This window comes from Esox lucius, chromosome 16, assembly GCF_011004845.1.
Source record: "Esox lucius isolate fEsoLuc1 chromosome 16, fEsoLuc1.pri, whole genome shotgun sequence".
Classification (NCBI taxonomy): domain Eukaryota; kingdom Metazoa; phylum Chordata; class Actinopteri; order Esociformes; family Esocidae; genus Esox; species Esox lucius.
Window position 1 is genome coordinate 9,582,347 of NC_047584.1, and position 15,562 is coordinate 9,597,908.

Sequence of the window (15,562 nt, forward strand, 5' to 3'; positions counted from 1 at the left end):
TGTTTTCAGGTTTTGGGTGGGGAAAAAACATTTAAATGGAGAAGAAAGAGGAAAATCTGGTAATTTCATGAAAAAAGGGATGCAAGAAATTTTGTATGATGAACTCTATTTGCAGTAGTTAGGCTGACTCCATATGCCCTCCCCATTTGACCCTGGAAAAAGATAAAGAACCTCACTGTTAAAATCCCTAACTGTCCCTTTAAGTGAAATCAAGACAAGAATGCGGCAGTTTGGGGAAAGTCATAACACACACGTTCCAGTAAAGAGAATGGCGAACCAGCCACACCTGTCTCATAGAATGTCATAGAATGTGTGCTCGATTTAAATCCTTTATTCAGGAGTAATCATATTCTCTCTAGGGTAATACACATCAATGAAGGATGTCTTATATAGGGTAGTAGAAAAAAATATTAGGAAGCAAGCTAAGTGTGTCATTAAAATGGGCATTACCAACATATTTAAGTATAAACACTTCCTTTAATTGTGTTCATATTTATGACACTAATTTGGCCATATGAAAGATGTAATAAAGCTAAACTTTAATGCCTTGTTCAGTCCTTGGACTATTCCTAACTTGAAAATAGGGTGGGGAAGCTGTGACCTGTTCTTTGTCTACTCTTCTTCTATTGTCAGATATTATACAATCTTGGGGCTGGCACCGTACTCTCAGGAGATAACTTGACTCTGATCATTAAGATTAACACTTTTTCTATTATGGTGTCAGTCGAAACATTACTGTGCTGGCTTCTGAGTATGATACAAACAACTACAAATGTTTGCCAGTCATTTCTGCTATAACATACTGTATGTCGTGGTTAGGTGATCCATAAAAACGGTCAAAGCATTTGTTGGCTGCCAGGAATAGAAAAGCACCTATTTCTTGACCTTATCTTACAACTAACAAGCATATCATTCCTAACGAGGACAGTGTGTTAATAACCATGACTGACAAACCCTGAGTGTAAATGGTGCAGAAAGATGACAACAGAAAGAATGCAACCAACGCTATGTGTCTGACCTAACCTGCATGGCAGCTTCCACTGTGAGCTGGATGGCTTGAGGCATTCTCACAGACACGTTAGCAATGTTGAAATGACTGGCATTCACCACCTGTGGAAGCTCTGTCATTAAGGCAGTCAGAGGCTTCTGAAAACTAAAGATGAATTCTGAGAAAGGGAGACAGAAAGACAAAGAGATAGACATTGAGAGAGGCATATTGTTACAACACTTTACATACCTGGTAATAACACTTCTGAATTTATTTTATATATATATATATATAAATATTTATATATATATATATATATATATATATATATATATATATATATATATATATATATATATATATACAGCCCCGGAAAAAAGACCACTGCACCTTTTTCTTTCCTTTCCAAAAAAGTCGAAAAGGAAAAGACAAAATATATACACACAGTATATATACATATACACAGTTCCGCTATAAGTATTGGCACAGTAAAGTCAAAATTGGTATTTTTGCTGTAAACCCAAGGGATTTAAAAATCTGATTAAGAGGCATATGAGACAAAACTCCAGAATGTAACCATTTATTTCTGTCCATTTCAACACTTCAATGTTTTACCAATTAGAATAAGAGCACAGTCAGAGTTCCACCCCACCATTTTATGTGAGCATAAAAAAGTGGACGTTTGGTTAACAGGGGTTTCTCTGTGAATGTGTGGTCTCAATTCAATCCTCTGATTTTGCCTTCAGAGTCTGCATTTGTTGTCAGTAGGAATAATCCATCACGAAGACCAGCATGGTGTCTATGTAAAAAAACAAAGCCATTTGGGTGCTAAAAGAATAGAGGAACTCAATTAGAACTATAGCTGAAAAGCAGGACAAAGCCAAATAAACAGTTAGGAATGTTCTGAAAAAGGAACTAATGACCGATGTCTTCAGCAATGGGTGACAACCAGGTCAGCCAAGGAAAACACAGTAACAGCGGTTACTGACAGAAAAATGACCAGAGCTGTAAAAAACCACACGGAAAAAATGCAAGTGAAATCACCAACAACCTGCAGAATGCTGGCTTGAAAGTGTCACGATCTTCTGTTGGCAAAAGACTTCGGCAGGAGAATGACAAAAACGACACTGCAAGATGCTAACCTCTGATCAACACCAAAAACTGAAAAGCCAGATTACAAAGTATAGAGATTGGCCAGCACAGTTTTGAAACCATTTTATGGACGGATGAGATGAAGGTGAACCTTTATCAAAGTGATGGGAAAGCAAAAGTGTGGGGGAAAAAAGGAACTGCAGAGGATTCAAAGCATTACACCTCACATGTGAAGCATGGTGCAGGTAGTGTCACAGAGAACTGCAGAGGATTCAAAGCATTACACCTCACATGTGAAGCATGGTGCAGGTAGTGTCACAGAGAACTGCAGAGGATTCAAAGCATTACACCTCACATGTGAAGCATGGTGCAGGTAGTGTCACAGAGAACTGCAGAGGATTCAAAGCATTACACCTCACATGTGAAGCATGGTGCAGGTAGTGTCACAGAGAACTGCAGAGGATTCAAAGCATTACACCTCACATGTGAAGCATGGTGCAGGTAGTGTCACAGAGAACTGCAGAGGATTCAAAGCATTACACCTCACATGTGAAGCATGGTGCAGGTAGTGTCACAGAGAACTGCAGAGGATTCAAAGCATTACACCTCACATGTGAAGCATGGTGCAGGTAGTGTCACAGAGTGGGCATGCATGGCTGCCTCTGAATCGGGCTCACACATCTATACTGACCATGTAACAAATAATGGCACCAGCTGAATTCAGAAGTTTTGGAAACATTTTGGCTACCAAGTAAATGCCACCAGACTGGGTTGCGCTTCACAATGCAACAAGACAATGATCCAAAACACACTGCAAACAAAACCAACAACTTATTCAAGGGGAAAAAATTGAATGTTTTAGATTGTTTAAGTCAAATCAGAATCAGTCTGATATCAGAAACTCCCCAAAACAAGCAACAGCTCAAAATGGCTGCAGTAATGGTTTGGCAAAGCATCTCAAAGCATGTTCCCAAGAGTTTTAGTTATCTCAACTGGTTGCAGACTCACTGCTGTTTTTGCATGTACAGGATTTGCAACTAAACTATAGCTTTTATAGCTACTACTTTCATTTGCTTAGATTCTTTTCAAATACTTGAGAATTGCCCCAATACTTATGCTCATGTATCAGGGAAGATGGAAATCTGACAGTGCTATCTGACAGAATTGCATATTTATAGAGGGCGCAGTATAACATATTTCATGTTAGTCATGAGGGAAGTTTTGTTGGTAGCCTATCAGTTTCACCTGTCTCAGCTTGCATGTTGTTGACCAAGGTTTCTGTGACTTGTCTCATCACAGAGACAGCAGGCGGGACTGAGTCCCACACTGGGGTATCCCTAAGGGATGACAAGAGGTCCCCAAGCATCCCCTCCAACCTAACATTACACAAAGGAAAGCAGTGGATTTAAGGCCAAGCCATAACACAGTTTGTTTAGAATTAGCATACAAACAACAGGTGATTGTTGTGGCCTTTACCAAATTTACCAAAAAATCAAATACTAAAACGAAAAATCACGTGATAATAACTTTCCTCACTCACTACAAGTGCTGCTATTCTAAAGCTGATTCTGAAAATTTTATTTTCTCCCCTGAACACACCTGTCCCAGCTACTTTGGTTAGCCGGCTGAGTTAGAATCTGCATCAGCACAGGGTGGATGTCAGAGAACACTCCAGGAGACAGCAGAGAAAAAGGCATGATACCCTGCTGCCTGATGATCATTGGTAACACTGACTTCAGGAGATCATTCATCTGAAAGGATAGAAATATTTTACCAGTGTTCTGTAGAAGATGCAACATGTCAGTGGGCATTTCCGTTAAGAGTTCAATATGGACATAGATTTCTGTCAATAAGTTGTACATTTGTAAGTAGCGAGTCACAAATATTGCCAGCGGGACATAAATGCATAATGCAACTGTCAAATAAAAAGCACTGTCAGGAAATATATGCATATACTTTCACAAACACATGTAAAAATCAGAAAAACAAATAAGAATAATTTTGCGATGATGTTACAGTGGATATAAAAAGTCTACACACCCCTGTTAAAATGCCAGGTTTTTGTGATGTAAAATAATGAGACAAAAATAAATCATGTCAGAACTTTTTCCACTTTTAATGTGACCTATAATGTGAACAATTCAATTGAAAAACAAACTGAAATCTTTTAAGGGGAAAAATGAAAAATAAAAACCTTACAATAACCTGGTTGAATATGTTAAATAGAAGTCATTACACCCCTCCCATCATTTAAAGTGACTCTGATTAATCACAAATAAAGTTCAGCTGTTATTTTCCTGATATTTTCTTAGTTGCATCTCAGAGCAAAAGCCATGGTCTGCAGAGAGCTTCCAAAGCATTAGAGGAATCTCATTGTTAAAAGAGAAGGGTCAAGGGTACAAAAGAATTTCCAAAGCATTAGATATTACCATGGAACACAGTGAAGACAGTCATCATCAAGTGGAGAAAATGTCACAACAGAGACATTACCAAGAACTGGACATCCCTCCAAAATTGATGAAAAGACAAGAAGAAAACTGGTCAGGGAGGCTTCCAAAAGGCCTACAGCAACATTAAAGTAACTGCAGGAATATCTGGCAAGTACTGGCTGTGTGCTACATGAGACAACAATCTCCCGTATTCTTCATATGAATGGGGTATGGGGTAGGGTGGCAAGACGGACGCCTTTTCTTACAAAGATAAACATCTAAGCCCGGCTGAAGTTTGCAAAAACAAACATCAAGTCCCCCAAAAGCACATGGGAAAATGGTCTATGGTCTGATGAAACCAAGGTTGAACTTTATGGCCATAATTCCAAAAGGTATGTTTGGCGCAAAAACAACACTGCACATCACCCAAAGAACACCATACCCACAGTGAAGCATGGTGGTGACAGGGCCTTAGTCAGGGTGGAGGCAATTATGAACAGTGTGATGGTTATTCTATTGACGAATGCATCAGGTTTCAGAATTTCCTCAACACCAGTTCCAAATACCAGGCAATTTTGGCACAAAACCTTCAGGCGTCTGTTAGAAAGATGAAGAGGAAGTTTACCTTTCAGCACAACAATGACTCAAAGCACACATCCAAATCCAAAGCCCAGACCTGAATCCAATTGAACATATGTGGGGTGATCTGAAGAGGGCTGTGCACAGGAGAGGTCCTCACAATCTGACAGATATGGAGAGCTTTTGCAAAGAAGGGCAAATATTGCCACAATAAGATGTGCCATGCTAATAGACTCCTCCCCCAAAAGACTGAGTGCTGTAATAAAATCAATAGGTGTTTCAACAAAGTATTAGTTTAAGGGTATGCACAAACATGCAACCAGGTTATTGAGAGTTTAAAATGTTTCCCTCTTGGGGAATCTGAGCATTAACAATTACAATATGAATGTACGTTTCATTGAAAGTGAATGTGCCTAGATAAGGAGAACAACAGAAACCTCTCTGTTTAGATTATCTCTCCATAGGTTGCGCTCTGATAACCACAGGAATGTTTACATTGACCATTTGGCATGGGGGTTACTGTCTTGGAAGGTAGACACACCATTCAATGTATATACCAGCTTGTAACCAACATTACAGTGAGAAGAGATTGAGCCTGTAACAGCATGAGCTAATAAACTATCAAATGCTGCAATAAATAATTGAATTACTCTCTCCCTTGACAACCGGGTATTCGATAATAATTTCAACCACTATAAGAAACGGCCGATTTCTAACACCCTCAAAGATTTCACTTTGTTTTTCTATTGAATTGTTCACGTTATAGGTCACATTAAAGGTGGAAAAAGGGGGTGTATAGACTTTTTATATCCACTGTATGTTCTATCCTATCCCTGACACTGGCGTCAACAGAGGCTTCCAAAGGTGTCTACAATAACACAACAGTTTTGACAGATAAATACAATACAAAGGTTTCATTTCAGATTGCTTACTTGACTAGCAATTTCTGCTAGGTTTTCAGTGGTCATATCATTCCCCATGTTTGTCCATAGACTCATATTGCTCTGTGGACGTGTGTTTCTCCAAATGCTTCTATTGTTCCAATGACCCAAGTTGCTACCTGTTATAAACAGTAACAAGAAAATTAGAAAATAATACTTTTATAATTATAATTTCCTATGGACATAACATTCAACACTAGCTAACAATCACACAAAAAAGTACAGTACTCTTAGCTAACAGAAAACAGTTTTAGAGTGTATTCTGACAGTCAGACAGATGTACATTATGTTACTTTCTTGCTACAGTTAATATAAAACACAAATCATTTTCAGAGAGGAAACATGGGCACATTCAGTGGGTTGGCGTGTTAATTTCCTGTGATTTAAGGTTCAGACTGGGAATACGGTGTATGGTGCCAGTGTTAATAAATTACAGGCCATTAGACCATTTTAAGCTACTTGCCTTGGCTTTGGCTGGAGTCCAGTATGAAATGAGCAATGTTCATGATGACGGAAAGATCGTCCTGGGAACTGCTGTTAGGGGTCAACAGGCCTTGAACCATCTTCAGCTCGTTCACAATGCTGAGAAGAAATATTTTTTGGCATTATGGTTGTATTAGCAGCAGCTAACGTTGTAGTATCATCTTCATCATCACAATGACGGTGATTGCAGGTATAGTAATTTGTTATCATCACCGTCATGAATACATAAATATAATATCACCATACTTAAATCTGTTACTGTTGTATATGGTCATCATCAACAACATCATCCCAAAATATACAGAATTCAACACACCTAATCTTCAAATACAGTTCTGCTGCCAGGACATCAACACTAACAATCCACACTTACATCTCATTCCACTTATCAGGACCTCCAGGTGTCAAAACATTCTCTAGGTAGGTCCTTGTGAACCTGAACACTGGCAACAGAAACCCAGCAGCCTTCTGGGGAACCAGCCTCCTAACCATGTTCTCCGCTGTCCTAATGATCTCCATGGTGATGTTTAGCGACTGGACATAGCTCATTTCAGGTCTGAGTGCAAGGTGGAGAGCACCCCGTAGTATACCCAGGATCTCTGCAGTGACATTCTCCGGTTCTAGACCCATTGTGAAGCTGTTGAGGACGATACTGGCTGCATCCATGATGGCCTGGATGAACTGGTCACTACTTAGACCTCCATTGTGACTGGCCACCAACAGAACCTAAAAGGAGAGGAAAGGGAAACAAAGAGATTGGAGATAGTTTCTCATATTGTAACCACAGTGGCCATAAACCTTCTTTGACTACAATCTTTTACTTTAAAGTCTTCCATTTACATGAACTTTTTGGTAAAATATTTACAATGCTGCCCATTTTTAAACAATAACAAGATATAGACTCCTTTGTAAAGGAGGTCTGTTTTTAAAAAAATACCTGGTTGAGAACCTGGCTGTTTTGTTGGATGGTTGTGAGGTAAGCCTGTTGCTCTGGGGAGAGGAAATAGCCAAGTGTCTGGAAAAGTTGCTGGAAGTCCATTCCAAGAGTTGTCACATTCATCCCCCAACCACTTGTGTTCCAATATAGCATATTGGTGATAACCTGGGTCCTGTTTGGGTCTCTTAGCCAATCCTCTGTCATGTTCAGGTAACTCCTGACCTGGTTTTCAAGTTCACTTAAAAAGCTGCTGTTTAGCCAGTTTAATTGCTCAAAAGAGTTCTGCAAAACCTTGTGGTAAGCAAAGTTACATTTTAACACATCTAGGTTGTCATTGAGTGTCATGATGATGGACTGGCTGATTTGAATAATGTCTGTTTCATTGATTGAGTAAGGCATGCTTCTCATGAAGTCCCCAACCTCTTTGGTAACAAAGATGGTGAATTCAGTCTCAAAAAGTTGAAGATCCAGCTGCATCTCTGCCATACGGAAGAAAGGGTTGAGAAGTTTTGAGAAGGTACTGTTGCTGGTCACATTCTGTAGCCCCTTCAGGTACCACTGTGCCATTTCCAAATAAACCTTCTGTGCGTTTATAGGGTCCAGCATCAGTGGGTCAGTGGAATTGAGTGAGTAGACTGGAGACTGTTCAGAGGTGGCCAGTTGGACCAAACCCTCAAGCACAGGGAGCTCATTACTGATCATGGCATCTACCTCATTTATCAAGGTTTGGTTTTGATTCCCCATAGTCACTTGGTAGGCAATGTTTAACTTTAACAGCTCCAGGTTCTCCTTCACGATCCTGGTGACAGACTGGCCAATTCTACTTATTTCTGTTCCGTTGATGGGGTACTGGATACTTCTTATTAAGTTTTCAACCTCTTTACTTATGAGGGTGGTCATTTCAGCCTGAGAGATTTGAAGAGACAGCTGTATGTCTGCCATTTGGAAGATAGGGGCAAGAAGTTTTGAGAGGGTACTGTTGCTGGTCACATTCTGTAGTTCCCTCAGGTACCACTGTGCCATTTCCAAATAAACCCTCTGTGCGTTTATAGGGTCCAGCATCAGTGGGTCAGTGGAATTGAGTGAGTAGACTGGAGACTGTTCAGAGGTGGCCAGTTGGACCAAACCCTCAAGCACAGGGAGCTCATTACTGATCATGGCATCTACCTCATTTATCAAGGTTTGGTTTTGATTCCCCATAGTCACTTGGTAGGCAATGTTTAACTTTAACAGCTTCAGGTTCTCCTTCACTATCCTGGTGACAGACTGGCCAATTCTACTTATTTCTGTTCCGTTGATGGGGTGCTGGATACTTCTTATTAAGTTTTCAACCTCGTTACTTATGAGGGTGGTCATTTCAGCCTGAGAGATTTGAAGAGACAGCTGTATGTCTGCCATTTGGAAGATAGGGGCAAGACGTTTTGAGAAGGTACTGTTGCTGGTCACATTCTGTAGCCCCTTCAGGTACCACTGTGCCATTTCCAAATAAACCTTCTGTGCGTTTATAGGGTCCAGCATCAGTGGGTCAGTGGAATTGAGTGAGTAGACTGGAGACTGTTCAGAGGTGGCCAGTTGGACCAAACCCTCAAACACAGGGAGCTCATTACTGATCATAGCATCTACCTCATTTATCAAGGTTTGGTTTTGATTCCCCATAGTCACTTGGTAGGCAATGTTTAACTTTAACAGCTCCAGGTTCTCCTTCACTATCCTGGTGACCGATTGGCCAATAGTACTTAATTCTGTTCCATTGATGGGGTACTGGATACATCTTATTAAGTGTTCAACCTCTTTACTTATAAGGGTGGTAATTTCAGCCTGAGAGAGTTGGAGAGACAGCTGCATCTCTGCCATTTGGAAGAAAGGTTCCAGAAGTTTTGAGAAGGTGCTGTAGCCGGTCACATTCTTTAGCTTTATCAGGTACCACTGTGCTATCTCCAAATACACCGTCTGAGCATTAAACAGATCCTGCATTAGCGGGTAAGTGGAGTTAAGTGTATAGACTGGAGAATGTTCAGTAGCAGCCAGTTGGATCAACATTTCAAGCACATGGAGCTCGTTGCTGATGAGCTCCACAGACGACAGGTTGAGATGCTGCACATTCTTCCTGATGCTGTTTATGGTGATTGTGATGGCCTCTGTTGATATTAAAAGTGGGCTTGGGCCTGAACCGGCAGGAAGGTCAATACTCACAGAGTGGTTGACCAGGATCGGCAAAAGACAGATGAGTGCAGTATAGTTGGATTGACTTCCTGGAGGCAAGGGGAGTGCCAGGATAAAACTGGTGATGCTCTGACTCAGCTCCATTGCACACTGTGCTGGGCTGAAGGGTTTGTTGGGCTGGGGCTCCAGACACGTTTGCACGTTGATGACGCGCAATACACTAGCCAGGTGAGATGGTGCGTTGGTGGCTCTTGCCAGGGTAGCAATCTTCTCTAGTTCCCCCAGGGTAAGATTGGACTGTAGCATAGCTTGCCGGATAGAGGAAACACTGATGTTGGGTGTGAAAATGATCTGCTGGAGGAAGTGGGCAGTCTGTGGCATAATCTTGAGGACAGACTCTGGCATGGCAGACATGTTATGAGATATGTCAGCATCACGCCAGGCGAAGAGGAGAGCGAGCAGGTTGACCGTCACATTTATGGAATCCTGACTCGGCATGCTGGTGTTAGCAGGGCCCCCGTTGAACACGTAGTCCCCATTGGCTGTGATCAGAGCCTCAACCGCCCCTATAAAGATCTGGAACACCTGTAGTAATGAGTACTGAGTTAAACCAGGGGTTCCCAAACTGTGGACTGAGTCCCACTTGTGGTTTACAGCATTGGTCCATGTGGGTTACGGGATGGCATAATTTTTTTTACATAAAGACATAGTAAAGATAAAGATACAGTATATCCCTAAAAATTGCCATAGCCATATCCATGAAGCCATATTCAAACCTACATTCAGTTACATGTTACGCTGGAATTATCATTCTATTTTTTGACATTGGTCTGTATCTTTTTCCCATCAAACTCTTACGGCAGAGCACGACTCAAAAAACACCTCAGTTGGTGGGTAAAGAACCCTTGGCTTAAACAGTGGCTTAAACAATTAAACAGACAAACCTGAGGGACTTCAGCCGTGCAGTTGTGGCCTGCCCCAGTACAGGACACCCAGCTCTCCGTCACAGCCTGGAAGTGGCGGACCATCTCCAGGTACTGGGGTTGGAGCTGTTGGGGTAGCAGGGCGGCAAGCCTCTGCAGTAGGACCTGAAGAGTAGCCTGCCGCTCAGCCTGGCTAAGCTGCTGGATGGATGAGTTGGAGAGGAGCTGGAAGAGGTCCAACACAACTAGGTGCAGTTCTGTCACCTGAGCTGTGGTAAGGTTTCCATTTGGTGGCAGGAGCTGCTCATACCTGTGTAGGTGTAGGGTCGAGACCATTAATTCCTTTAGCTGGATCACGTAGCCCAGGAGAATAGGTGTCGGGTCACCATCTGGAGCATCAAGTAAAGTTTTCAGCTTGTCCATGGCCTGCAGAATGTTGTCGGTGAAGCCGGCTGAGGTCTGGTTAGTGAGAGGATGAAGCAGCTGTTTGAGGAACACCAGGGAGGAGGCGTTCAAAGAGCCAGAGTAGGTGTCCTGAGTGTCTCCCATTCTGAAAGACAGCGGATGGGTCAGGTTCCCCTGGGCAACAGACAGCCATTGCATCAGCAGAGCTTCTAGTCTGGCCAGGTCTGGTGTGTTGCTGTTGTCAATGGGGAGCCCGGTGACAAGATGCTGAGTGTTCCTGGCCACCTGTGAAGATTTAGAAGAAATGTAGTGAACCTTGGAATATGCATATGACCTTTCTGCGTTGTAACTGCTTTCATAAAACTGAATTCAAAACTAAATTACATTGCAATAAAAATAAAAACATAGATGTTAAGAAAATCAGAGAGTAAAGCAAAGATAAATGCATAATTAATTGTTACCCAACTTTAGAATTTTGAAAAAACTTTTCACAAAACTTTTGACAACTAATTCTGGAAATCCTTGCAAGTTCTGTGTCTGTGAAACCGACAAAATGTTTTTGGCTATAACTTCAGTAAAATACTGTATATATTAAAAGTATTACTTATGAAATGTAACAAATGCCTTTATTCCTATTGCTGGAAGAAATTAATAATTTCTTAAGCTACCTCCAGAGCAATAGTCATCACAGATGTGGCGTTGAGGGCCTGGGCTCCATCTCCCTGGATCCACAGGCCATTCAGAGGATTCAGACCCAGAGCCTCTAACATCTCACCCAGAAAGGAGAAAGGCAACTGGTGATTGGTGCTGAACTCTTCCAGGGATGTGACGTTGGAGATAAGTGCGTATTTCCTGTTTAGGTTAGTGATCAGGTTCTCCAGGAGAGCTGGGACAGAGCCATCCGTTGAGACCAGCCCAGAGCTGAGTAGTTGAGTGACGTTGCCTGTGGCATTGTTTCCATAGAAGGCCTCTAGGAAAGACAACGATCCCTGGACATGCCTGTGTAAAGGAGTCTATGTTAAGTAATAGTGTTCAAAAGATATAGATTACAGTACATCACTGCACTCCAAATGGAACCCTATTATATTGTATATGGGCCCATGTAATGCAATACCTAGGCAATAGGGTGCCATTTGGCACGTCAAATGTATAAAGCAATAAGGAATGACTGAGTGCTGTATATGACCAATATACCACAGCTAAGGGCTGTTCTTGTGCACAACAAATTGTTCAATGCCTGGATAGAGCACTTAGCAGTGGTGCATTGGCAATATTCCACAAACTCTCTAATTGCTACTATAAACTGAATTCCAAAGCCATAAGAACAGACAAGAAATGTTATGTCATTCTCACAGTATATAATCCAAAATACCACAGCTTTCAACCAATCAACATTAAGGATAATAAAAAAAACACACTCTAAGGCTATAAACATGTTCTATTCTCCCTTGTGAGGTCACTTACTTCAACAGTGAAGCAGGATTAGCTGAAAACTCCTGCATCAGAGCAGCAGATGTTGAGACAAACGTTGTCCAGGTAAACCCAGTCTTGCAAACAGGGCCATATGTGTTAGGATCAATTGTACCTGTACATAAATTCATGGAGTAAGAGGACCAGGTACCGAGCCCTGGGCCACAACATTCAAAAACCAGCCTATCAGCACACCTGAGTGCATTTAGTTCTATCAGACAGATAGTTTGAAACACAATAAAATATTTATTGGGAAATACGTATTTTTTGGTCTGAGTATCGTTAGTTCATTGGTTCATTCATTAAACGAGAAAAAACAGTGTATGTGGATCTGATTGTTTTGGTGTATGCGTGCCTAAATCACAGTTTGGTGGAGCAGTAATGTTGGACGAGAACAAACAGTGTCTGTGGGTCTGATTGTTTTGGTGTATGCGTGCCTGACTCACAGTTTGGTGGAGTAGTAATGTTGGATGAGAACAAACAGTGTATGTGGGTCTGATTGTTTTGGTGTATGCGTGCCTGACTCACAGTTTGGTGGAGTAGTAATGTTGGATGAGAACAAACAGTGTATGTGGGTCTGATTGTTTTGGTGTATGCGTGCCTGACTCACAGTTTGGTGGAGCAGTAATGTTGGATGAGAACAAACAGTGTATGTGGGTCTGATTGTTTTGGTGTATGCGTGCCTGACTCACAGTTTGGTGGAGCAGTGATGTTGGACTGATAGTTCATGATCCAGTTGGCTATATGGAAGTACGACTCCACTGATGGCCACAGTGGGCTGTTCTGGAGCTGAGAGCCCATTGTAATGAACACATCCAAACCCCTGATAGATACATACACAAGGGTGGGTGAGGTCAATGACAACCAAGCTATTATACACATGTAAACATCCTACCTATTAATTGAAGAAAACATCCTCATGTAGCTAAACTTCCACTAATTATTTGTTCCATTCCTGCATATTGACTGTGTTCTCAAATACTACACCAATTTACAGGTAACACAGTGAATAGAACTCTATTTTCTTCTCAAGTATACACAATCCTCTACATGACGCTATGGTTTAATGCAGATTTTTTTAAAAAGTACATTTGACCTTTAGAAAAGAAGAACAAAGCCACACATCAATTTTCCTCATAATACACAGCTCCGGATAAAATTAAGAGACCACTGCATTTTTTTTTTTTCCTTTCCAAAAAAGTTGAAAAGGAAAGTTTTGAGGGGGAACAGAAGCGTTCAATTTGCAGTGGCCTCTTAATTTTAACCCTTCTGTTCCTCACTCAAAACCTTCCTTCTCTACATTTTTGGAAAGGAAAGAACAAGGCGCAGCGGTCTCTTAATGTTTTCCAGTCTGTATATTGGATATATTAATATATTGGACCAAAGTTCAAGCTAACTAGCATTCTTTAAGATATATACACTGACCGTTTCATTAGGATCTGTGTCCAGTTCACAGCATTAATGTCCATGGGTACCCAGCCCATCCAATAGTCAGCATCCTTAAGATGAGTTAAGTTTGCCAATGCCTCTTCAGCACTGGCAAAGGAGGCAGTAAGTGCATGCCACTCAGCAAGAATCATAGGGAGGGTGATGTTGGCAGTGTTATTGCCCTGAACTATGTTTATTAGTTCAGTCGCCTTAGATGTTGAAGGAAATTAAAAACATATGTAAAAGAAAGATTAATATGCATGAATTACAATATAACATCAAATAATCCCTGAAATGTATTAATATCCATAGACAAATGATTTACATTTATTTAACTTCTCAAGCTAACAGAAAACAGGTTTCTGTAAGAAACAAAAAAACTTCCTTTCTAGTCTGCATCTGCGGGGCCTGTGCCACTTAGCCCAACATATGACTGTTTGGCTTCATTGAATTGTACCAGAAAATGCCATTCCAATGAATGCAAATGACCTACACTAAAAATACATTTTATCGTTATAAAATGTATTTTTCCAGACATTGTCTTTACGGTCAATAAACCTCATTCTGAAGGATGAACTGGCCAAGAGGGCACAACTTTAACGCATCTTATCTTTCGGATTCAGGGATGCATTTCATTTATATTTGGAATAAATAAAGACAAATAAAGTTCTTAATTTACTTTGACAATCACAGGACTCCACTCAGCCAACAGGGCATCTTGGAGAGGGGAGTTGTTACTTGAGCAGAAGAGGATGTTCCACAGTTTGGGGTCCATGGAGCTAAGAGAAGAAAACCAGGACCACTCCTCAAGCAAATCTTCACAACCCACTTGTCTCTGAGCCATTAGTACCTGTTGAAAACCAATAAGGAATAAATGCATTAATCAATGGCAACTAAGCATTATGACCTATGTGAAACAAAAACACCACATCAATTACATTAACACTTAGCACCTCAATCCTATAAGCCGTATATGCCAGCATGTATTTTTAATGAATGCCAGTCCAGTCACCTTCATGATGGTCTTCACAACTGAGTTCACGACCTGACCGGTGAAGTTGTCAGCCATTGCCTGGTTGGACATCAGATAGGTGAAAGTGTCCTGGAAGGTATGCGCGTCTGTTGACACTTTCCCCAACATCTCTGTGTCGGACAGCAAACAGAAACCAGAGAAATGCTCAATTAAATACATTGTGTGTAACTGGCACAAGAAAAGTATATATTTCCAGTGTATATGTAGCAGGGATTTCCAATAAATGGGGAGCCGCGCCCCAATCCAAATGGGCTTTACCAATATATTTATATATAAATATGATTTATTACCTATTACAAAAGGGGTGTCATGAGTAATTACGTGTATTATGTTAATCTTACTAATATAATAGCTCACAATGGAAACTTCAAGGGGACATTCCTAATTTGCTCCCACCTTGTGGAAGTTATGTGAATTGCAGCAACATCAGTGCGCATTCAAACTTTTTCCTTATAGCGCACTTTCGTTTTTTGTTGACCAACTCACAAAAGCTTTCAAAAGGGTATATTTTTGCCGGACCGCGTAAGCAGAGCCGGACACGAAGAGCGAATGACTCTTACTGAGTAAGTGAGCGAGTGACTGAATGGGTACTGAGTACCCTTTGCCCTTGGTAGCCTATGGGGATTTCGGCCAGATTTCACTACTTGGACATTTTGGGTCCTAGATTCATTTCTGTAACAGATACAACCTA

At 41.1% G+C, this 15,562-nt stretch overlaps 1 protein-coding gene across 5 annotated transcripts in view; it reads right to left on the reverse strand.

Moving 5' to 3' along the window:
* Positions 1 to 15,562, reverse strand: part of abca12 (ATP-binding cassette, sub-family A (ABC1), member 12) — a 93,884-nt gene that overhangs the window by 59,894 nt on the left and 18,428 nt on the right. For all 5 annotated transcript variants that reach the window (XM_029125891.2, XM_034286790.1, XM_034286791.1 and 2 more), the window contains exons 14-27: positions 14,851 to 14,981; positions 14,518 to 14,688; positions 13,836 to 14,047; positions 13,103 to 13,233; positions 12,405 to 12,525; positions 11,609 to 11,939; positions 10,557 to 11,225; positions 7,450 to 10,197; positions 6,886 to 7,238; positions 6,493 to 6,611; positions 6,021 to 6,148; positions 3,680 to 3,831; positions 3,326 to 3,456; positions 1,024 to 1,166 (exon numbers count right to left, since the gene is read on the reverse strand). In XM_029125891.2, the coding sequence (XP_028981724.2) occupies positions 1,024 to 1,166; positions 3,326 to 3,456; positions 3,680 to 3,831; positions 6,021 to 6,148; positions 6,493 to 6,611; positions 6,886 to 7,238; positions 7,450 to 10,197; positions 10,557 to 11,225; positions 11,609 to 11,939; positions 12,405 to 12,525; positions 13,103 to 13,233; positions 13,836 to 14,047; positions 14,518 to 14,688; positions 14,851 to 14,981 (5,540 nt within the window). The remainder of the gene's footprint in view (positions 1 to 1,023; positions 1,167 to 3,325; positions 3,457 to 3,679; positions 3,832 to 6,020; positions 6,149 to 6,492; positions 6,612 to 6,885; positions 7,239 to 7,449; positions 10,198 to 10,556; positions 11,226 to 11,608; positions 11,940 to 12,404; positions 12,526 to 13,102; positions 13,234 to 13,835; positions 14,048 to 14,517; positions 14,689 to 14,850; positions 14,982 to 15,562) is intronic.